General features: G+C 56.8%; 2 protein-coding genes across 2 annotated transcripts in view; one reads left to right on the plus strand and one right to left on the minus strand.

Annotated features, from left to right (window-relative positions):
- The window catches only part of CYTH3 (cytohesin 3), a gene marked incomplete at its 5' end in the record, with an annotated part of 28950 nt that extends 24105 nt beyond the window's left edge, over positions 1–4845 (plus strand). Inside the window, one exon of the mRNA XM_040636543.1 lies at positions 2027–4845. Coding sequence (XP_040492477.1) covers positions 2027–2099 — 73 coding nt within the window. The remainder of the gene's footprint in view (positions 1–2026) is intronic.
- Positions 4846–5027: 182 nt separating this feature from the next.
- USP42 (ubiquitin specific peptidase 42) overlaps positions 5028–8910 on the minus strand; it is a 48630-nt gene continuing 44747 nt past the window's right edge. The window contains exons 17-18 of the mRNA XM_040634769.1: positions 7182–7225; positions 5028–6036 (exon numbers count right to left, since the gene is read on the minus strand). Of these exons, the coding sequence (XP_040490703.1) occupies positions 7218–7225 (8 nt within the window). The 3' untranslated portion in view covers positions 5028–6036; positions 7182–7217. The remainder of the gene's footprint in view (positions 6037–7181; positions 7226–8910) is intronic.

Raw genomic sequence — 8910 nt, forward strand, 5'->3', positions numbered from 1 at the left:
AGGGGAGGGGATGTGGCCCTAGGCCCAAAGGCCCTGGGGCACGGGCATAGGGTCTGAGGGCCGTGGAGGGGGCAGCAGAAATCTGGGGGAGGCACATGGTCAGACCCTTCGTACAGGGAGAAGTGAGGTGGGTGGAGCTGGGGGATGTCTGTCAGGGGGAGAGGGAGGCATAGCTGGACCTTCCTTCCCTGCACAGCCGAGGGCCCCTCCTCAGGGCCCGGCATGCCCGCACGCCAGCCTCTCCAGGCAGGTTGGGCCTGCCCGAGGCCATCAAAAGGAGGTCTGAGGTCTGGTCAGTGAGGCAGGGGTGAGGGGTCCCAGAGGGTCTCCCGAGGACCCTGCCGGTCGCACCGAATCCCAGTGGTCGTGACTGTCCCCTTGAAGCCGGCTGTCTTCCCTGCCTGGATTTCTCCAAACATCAAGGCCGGGAGGCCCTCTTGCCTCAGCCCCAGGCTGACCTGTCCCCCCACCCCCACGTGACCCACACAGCCTTTCCTCCCCTTGTCCCGTCTCCACGGCACTCACCTGCTCACGTGTTGTAGAGAGAGGCGGACGAGCTCCGCCCTGAATGTCACCTGGGGAGTGACCGAGCTGGAAGAGCTGCAATCCACGGATTGCTTGATTCTGTTACCATGTGCGTGTTTTTCTCGTAGATTATGTGTTTTTAAACTTCATGTCAGAAGCTGGAAATTCAAGCCCGTTTGTGCTGAATATTTAAGGGTAAAAGATTTCCTTTTTTGTAGCGAAAGGAGAGGAGACCCAGATGAGCTGTGTGTCTGCGTGTGTGTTTACGTGTGTGTTTACGTGTGTGTCGCCGATCTTGTTAAGAGATTAATTCAATCGAGTAATTCCCTGGACCAAGGAGTAATTGATACTGATGGATCCCAGGGCCTCGCAGAGCCCTGAGGTAACCGGATTAGGCCCCGGACAGGCCCGGAGCGGCACTGACTTCATCCTGTTATCATTTCCATGTGGGGAAATTAAGCCCATTCATCACGACTAACGTTTCCAGAAAGGCGGTTCGGAAAGCGGTGGCATTCAGGAGGGGGCCCGGGTGGCCGTGGCGGGGGCGCCGCCCGGGTGGGGGTGCATGTGGGGCCCGCTCGGCGCCAGGCCCCACGGCTCGTCCGGGACTGGGCTCAGTGTGGGGCGGAGTGGCCCACGTTTCCACGAGGCAGGGAGCTAAAGACCGAGCGTGGCTCCTGGTGGCATTTCTGAAAATAGTCATTTCGGTCGGTCCCGGGCCCGCCCTTCTGGGCCCCGGCCCCGAGCGCATGCGCGGGCTGGGGCTCACGAGCTCCTTCTGCTTCCAGGAGGGCGGGTGAAGACCTGGAAGCGGCGCTGGTTCATCCTCACCGACAACTGCCTCTACTACTTCGAGTACACGACGGTGAGTACGCCGGGGCGGGCGCGGGCGGAGCGGCCGGGGGGCGCGGCCGGAGCGAGGCTGGCCGTCGCTCTTGTCTCGTAGGACAAGGAGCCCCGGGGGATCATCCCCCTGGAAAACCTCAGCATCAGGGAGGTGGAGGACCCGCGCAAACCGGTAAGCTGGCCTCCTCTCGCCGCCCCTGCGCTCCCGCGGCCCCCGCGCTCCTGACGGCCCTCTGTCTCCGCCAGAACTGCTTCGAGCTGTACAACCCGAGCCATAAGGGCCAGGTCATCAAGGCCTGTAAGACGGAGGCGGACGGCCGGGTGGTGGAGGGGAACCACGTGGTGTACCGCATCTCCGCGCCGAGCCCCGAGGAGAAGGAGGAGTGGATGAAGTCCATCAGGTGCGCCCAGCCCCGGCTCAGAGCCCCGAGGGCTCCGGGTCCTTTCTGTGCACGCGGTGCGGTGGGAGAGCGAGTGCGTGCACGTGTGAGCGTGTATGCCTGCACGTGGGGGATGGGGGCACGTGCGCCGCACCTGCCTGAGCGCGCGCGCATTTATGCTCCCCCGCCCCCAGCAGACACGCGCAGGCTCTAACGTCCCCGCTCGGGGGCGCTGCAGGGTGCCCTCCGACCTCAGGCTTCTCCTTTCTCCCCAGAGCGAGTATCAGCAGGGACCCTTTCTACGACATGCTGGCCACGAGGAAGAGGAGGATTGCCAATAAGAAATAGATCTCTCCCGGCCTCAACAGGTGAAAGTAGAAACCAAAACCCCACAGCAGAAAGTGACTGGGAGCCTCCCCGACACCCTGGGCCCCGCCTCGCGCTCCCGCTGCCTCCGCGGAGGAGGCAGCGCCTGCACCGCGCGGGCCGCTTCGCGGGAGCGCCACTCTGGGGTCGCCGAGGTCCCCGCGCGGCCGCCGTCCCGACGCCCTTCTCCGGGCCCCGGCCCGCGGGGGCACCTGCTGCTTCCGTCAAGGGAGCCTCGTGCCGGTCGTGCCGCACGCGCTCGCCCGTGGCTGCGTTCACCGTTCTAGAAGCCGCTGTTTTCTATCAGAACAAGAAAGGAAAAGCTACCACTTTTTTATTCAGAGTTTTTTCTCAGATATATAGGATTATAGCTTTTATATGCCTTTTTATATTCTGAAATTATAACGGAAGATACTTTCTAACAGTAGTATTTTTAGAATGGCAGCTATAAATGTAACTCCTGGACGCAAGCATATCCTGTGCACTGAAGGAAACTTCCGTCTGTACGACACGCACAGCGCCGAATCGGGGCGGCGGGCGGCGCTGGCCCGGGGGGCGGGTGTGCGGGCTGCTCTGCAGCCGCCCCGTCCCCGCCGGCGGAGTCCCGCGCGTCCCGGGGCAGGGGCCGGGCTCCAGGGAGCCGGGTTCCCTGGGACTCCTCTTCAGCTCAGACTTTGTGGCTCCACAGCGAACTTTCTAAAAAGGCAGATCGTTGAGATAGAAGTGACGGTTCTCTTGTAACTGCAGTCCCGGCACCGTCCGTGTGTTGAGCCCCATGGAATGGCTGCTGTTTGCCTGTTGGGACCCCCGCCAGCAGTTCCATGTGGTTCAACGGAACCGTGGTGCCGACAAGCTTCCGACCAGGCTTCGCTACTTAAAACTTGTTGGCAAAACAAATGCTTCTTTTACTGACCTGATGATGATAATTTGACCTGATCTCTTGCTGTAACGCATAGACAGCTAGAACGACTCATTCCATGTCTTCAAAGACTTACTCTTTGGCCCGAGCCCGGAGCGCACGCGCTGTGGGGTGAAGGCGCGGGGCACTTAGGGTTTCCTGTAAATAGTGTCAAACCCCAAGTACGCGCTGGTGGTGGAACTTGAGAAGATCCACCATCAGGCGGTTGTCGGGTTGCTGTTGGTCTCGTAGTAGGCGCTCAGGACGTCGGCTGGAGGGAGGATGGATCTGAGAGCAGCACGGGGCTGCCGCGGGCCGAGGCTGGGGCGCCGTGTGCAGGGAGGCCGCCTCTGGTTCTCCAGGACGGAGCCGTCGCCCACGCGGCTGTCCCAGCGGCGGTCCCTGCCCTGCTGCGAGCGCACGCCCTGCATCTGCGGCCTTTAGAGGTCCCGAACTGCCCCGTGCACGATCAAAGTCCCAGAAAGCAGACCTCAGACCGTCGGCACCTGTGTGAAGATCTGACGTACGAGTACCTGTCTCTGGGAGTCGCCTTGGTGCTGGAAGTGACCGGCCGCGGGCCCTGGCCTCGGCACCGCTGACCTTGACGTAGCTTTAAGTCACGCTGGATGCGAAGGGGTCTGAGCCCAGGACTCCGACCGGCATCAGACTGATTTTTTCATTCCCAAGCTTTTAGGCTTGTTACTGTACTGATACCTCAAATTCAAAACTTTAGTTTCTGAGAAAGGCAAGTTGGCATTCTCGAAATGCGCGGCGGGTAAATATGCAACTCTGGCCTCCAGTCTTCCACGAGCAGAGGCGCCCGGAGCCCGCGACCAGGACCGCGGAGGAGCGCTCGGCTCTCGCGCGGGGGAGACCGCCCCTCTGTCCTGTCCGCCCCAGGTAGGCCCCTGGGGGACAGGGCTCTCTGTCGTCTGGGTTTGGCCTCAGCGGGGTTGGGAGAAGCGAGCGTAAGGAGAGCCCCGCACGAAGGGTTTCTCTGGGCGCCTGCGAGGGCGCGTCCGGGCTGTGTCCCCAGGAGCGAGGCGGAGGCCGCGGTGCTTACTCTGTAACCTGCCATCCGCGCGACGCGAGATCCTCTGATTCCGGGTTTTGTTGTGACAGTATTAACACGACGGGCCTACGCGCCGTCACCCCCACTCCACCCTCGGGCCCGCCGCCCCCCAACACGGCAGTGTTCCTCCTCCCCACCCCCCGCGTCCGCACGCAGTGCTTGAATTTCGCCCCAACTCTGGCCAAAGACGAGCTTTCCTCCAGAGGCCAAGGGCGGGAGGGGGTGGAGGGAGTGCGCTGGGCCGAGGACCACGGCCCTGCCAGCCTCGGTTAACACTGGAGGTTTCATTGACCCTGGACCCAGGCGAGCGACAGTGTCTTCAGGATCACAGAGCAACTTTCAACAGTTTAATGTGGTACCAAACTGAATCAAAATAGGAGCTATTTATAGATGAAGCAGCATTTAATGCTTCATATAAAGCAATGCATATTTTTAAAAGTTAAAATGCATATTATCTACATAGATGTGCTTTGCAGAGAAGTTAGGTCTGTTGTAGACCCGAAACCACAAGTCGTGATTTCACATTTTCTTATTTTTTCTTAGACATTTCTATTTACAGCAAATATAGGTAATATGTAAATAATGTACAAAGAGATTTCTGGAGTGTTTGTTATTCAATGTATATACTCCCACAAGTTGCATGAAGAAAAACCCTATTAATTATCGATATTTTGTTGTAAAATGAAATTGGAAGTTGTATGGCTCTCAAATTGCAAATACTGTGTTCACAAAATAAAAAAAATGCATTGTTCGAACAAGATGGTCTAGGACTTTGTTCTTTAGATTGTGGGGTCCAGGAACTGGCTCCCAGGCTCGACCTCCAGGCCCCGGGGAGGCTGTGGCGTGGGCGTCAGAGGGTTCTGAGACAGCGAGGGCAGCAGGAAGAAGGGTCTGGTAAGCAAAGGGGGAAACAGCAGTAAATAAAGAATAAGACAGGAAATGTTTAATTTGCTGCCATTTATATACTATATAAATTTTACATGCTGTATATTTACAGTGGGGCAAGTGCTTTTTTAATCTTTAAAAAAACAAAGATCAAACTTTAGACATCTCTGAACAACACAAACTGTATAAACCATACAGATTATTCAGATACAAACTGTATTAAATACAGTTTTCCCCACTCCATCTCCTGATGCAGGACCAGTGAATTATAAGTGTATCACAGTTTGATAGCATATCCATATTAAAAATAAAATCACAGTATGATTTTGTCTGTAACTAGAAACTTTAAGGGACCAAGCTGACAACTCAGACTCCAATATCATAGTCAAGACAAGAGACACTGTATAAAAAAGTGTTAAGTAATAAAAACATACTGTAGGCTTTACAAATAATGTTTGGATTATACATTCATAATGTAAATACTCATCATAACTGGTAAATTGATTGGAATAGTTCCACAAAGTTCAAAAACAGAACTTGTCTATAAAATACATTTTCAAATCTTGAATACAACTAAAGTATGAAGCAAATTAGTTTCTAGTATCAGACATTACAGAAAACAGACTTCTCTCAAGTCTAGTTGAGAGCTCGTGAATCTTTAAATAAGTCTTTAAATTAAATATACACACTGTCAGTTTGTACTTTTAATAATTCCATGGCTTCCCGGCTGGTCTTGCACCGGATGTCTAACTTGGAGGAGCTTTCCATGGAATGCGAGCGGTCCACCTGAGTCTGATTAAGCAGCATTTGAGATGTTCCAGTCCAGGGCGTCACTGTCCGTGGGATTTATATACACGGTGTTTTACAATGGTCAGCAGTTGTAGAAAGTGTTCGTCCATTTGGAATAAGGGTAATTAAGAAAAGGTAAAAACTAAAAAAAAGTTCTCCATGGTAAAATCTGTACAGTATTTACTAAAGAAGCACCACGCAGATTTGAACAGAGTTATTTTCTATATTTATAATTTAAGCTGGGTTGGGGATGGCTTCTGTTGAACACGTTGAATCTGAAAGACAAGAGGCAGCAAGCAGCAGGCGTTAGTACCTCCCGAGGCAGGAGCGCGGGGGCCGCGGGGCTGGGGGGCCCCAGGCAGGGCCTGGCCGTCCCTAACACCGCCAACTCATTCGTGCGCTTCCTCTCAGCACAGTTCCGCCAGGTCTTTGGGGGAAGCTCTTCTTCCTTAAGCCGGGCACTCGGCCTTCCGGAAGGGCCGGGAAGGAAGGGGCTGCCCGGCGGCCGTGCGGAGGGAGCCACCTGCTGGGCGCGGGCCGCCCTCGCAGCCCCGGCCGCCGCTAATCGGCTCAATCCTTCAATTCCCTTTCGCTAGAGAGTCTGAGTCTAATTCCTTACTTAGGCTTAGGTCTCTTCCTTAAGACACTTCGAGAAAGCAGGTTAGTTAGCTGCACGTTAATCTTCCGTAGACAATTCGGGGAAATCCGTGTCAAATCCCCCCTGCTGCCTACACGTCCCACACCGGACACAAGTCCCTTCAGGAGCAAGATGGCACACTGCCCTGTCTACCTCAGCAAATGCGGGCCACAAGCATGAAGGACTAGCTCCCGGGGCCACCGGATCCAATTCCAGTAGTCACCGGACACCGCCACAGCTGGCATGTCACAGGTACCCGCACCTCATTCCAATCATGCCGAGTCCTTGTGTCGGAAATCGGGGTGATCTCCAGGTCTGCACGTGGACTCAGTGCTCCTGGCCGGGACGTCAGGCGTGGGGCACACAAGCCCGTTTCCCCGGCGCGGGGACCCGTGGCGGTGTGTGGGAACGGGGCCGCCAGGGCTCCGCTCCTGGGCCAGGTGGCTAGGTCTGGGTGGAGGAAGGGGCTTCTCCTTCCGAGTCCGCCCTGGCCCTGGCGCCCTCAGCTTTCCCTCACTTTCTCACAAGAAGGGGAGGAGGGGGGGAGCAGGGGGGCGCCGCCCGAAGGAAGGGACACCACGTCCCCGAGCCAGAACCGAGGACAGGGGTCTGAGCACAGCTCCAGCGCTTGACCTGGGGGTCAGAGGAGTCTGCCACCCTCGCGGGGAGCCCCCTGCACCTGCTCCCCGCAGCACCGCCTGTCTCCCCGAGGCCCCAAACTCCATCTGTGCCCCTCGGTGCGTCTACAAACAAGTATGAAACATACAGAGGAAAACTGCTTACCATAACTAGTGAATTTTTTGTTTTGAGGCCAAGTTTTCAATCACCTAGAAAGCAAAGAATCAGGAAAGAGATTTTAATGATGGTTTTGCAGAATTTTTTGTGCCTGTGCTGTGCGTGTACATTGAGCGATTACACTTAGAACCCGTTCTCGGCTGGGGGCTCGCTGCCTGAAATCCGACCGCAAAGGATGAGCCAGGGGACCCTGCCACGTGGCTCTCCCTCCACGTGTCTTACTGAAAACAAAACTTGATACAATGCCTGCGAAGCAGCGAAAGCCGTACCCGCGGGGATGCTTCGCTCTCAGCCCATGAGACCGCTCGGCATTTTAACAGCAGGACAGAACAGAGCTCAGGCCAAAGAAACGGAAGTGAGAGTTTCATGCCGTCGGAGGACAGGCGTCTGAGAGGTGACTAGTCAAGGTCTCAGCAATAGGGGACACGTGGCAGGCAGGCAAAGGGCTACAGCATCCGCATCCAGAAGACTGAGATGCTTGGCATGCAAGCCCAAGCAGGTGGTCCCTGTCCTTCAGGACAGGAGGGGACAGGCACACGGGTTCCTGTCTGCTCTCCTCGGAAGCGCCGGCTGCACACCGGCCATCGGGTGCAACCGGATAGGACAGAAACGGCCACCACGCGACACAAAGCCTGACCGCAGCCCCTAGAGACACGTGCCTGGGCCCCCAGATGCCAACTACCGAGGTTCACACTCAGCCTGCTTTCCCTCCAGAGCCATCTCTGTGGGGAAGCTGCCCTCCACTGTGCGCCGGCGGCCTCGGAGTGTGGTCCTTCCAAGACCTGCGGCCGGGTGGGGAAGATTCTGGCAACAAAGCAGAATCCCCTCAGGGGCCGCCTACTACTTCCTCCCAAGCACCAAGCAGAGGTAGAAGGGACTGGATCCTCACCAAGCCAACCCCTTCCCCAAACCACCAAAATGCTCAGGGGAAACCAATCTGAAGATTCACATAATTAATCTCTCTAAAACACCCAGAGCAGACAACAGCCCAGCGTCACTTGCCAGCCACGGCCACTCTTCTCCTCTGCCCCGTGCCACCCAGGCCCCCCACGGCTCGGCACGCTGCACGGCCCCTCCCGCTGGGACAGTGCCTCCCTCTCAGTGTCTGCTTCTCTAATGCCAACACTCAGGACCCGTCTGTCCCTCCTCCGTCCACAGCCACACCGACAGCGGCCACTGGACAGACTGGTCTGCCCCCAAAACGCACAACATCTCACCCAAGTTCACAACACAGTCAAGAACCAAAGGGCCTCTGGACAACCCAGAAGCCGCATCAGAGTCATAAAAGCGCACCTCAGGCGTTGGGGCAGGGCTGGGCGAGCTTCTCGTGCAAAAGGCCAGAGGACAACCACGTTCCACTCTGGGGCCGGCTGGGCTCTTGGCAAGACTCGCCAGGGCAGCGCGGCGCCGTGGAACCAAGCAGGCTGGGCTCGCCCCGAGCACATTCCGGACACGGCTGCGTCGCACGTGCAATGACATCTCCTTTGGACTTCGCCAGCCATTTAAAACCCATAAAGCCTTTCTTCACCGGCAGGCCCCACGCAGCACAGCTGACAAGCCCTCTGCCCCTCCCAGGCCCACGGTCCGGGTCACCGACATGAAGCAGAACGCCGAGAGGGGCTGCTGTAAGTGCAGTCCGAGCAGAAAGGGCTATGAAAGCACATCAGAAGATAGCGGTGCAAAGTGGGTAGGAATCCAAGCCGCCCCGCCCCCCCCC

Source organism: Ursus maritimus, unplaced genomic scaffold (genome assembly GCF_017311325.1).
Source record: "Ursus maritimus isolate PB19 unplaced genomic scaffold, ASM1731132v1 scaffold_2, whole genome shotgun sequence".
NCBI lineage: Eukaryota > Metazoa > Chordata > Mammalia > Carnivora > Ursidae > Ursus > Ursus maritimus.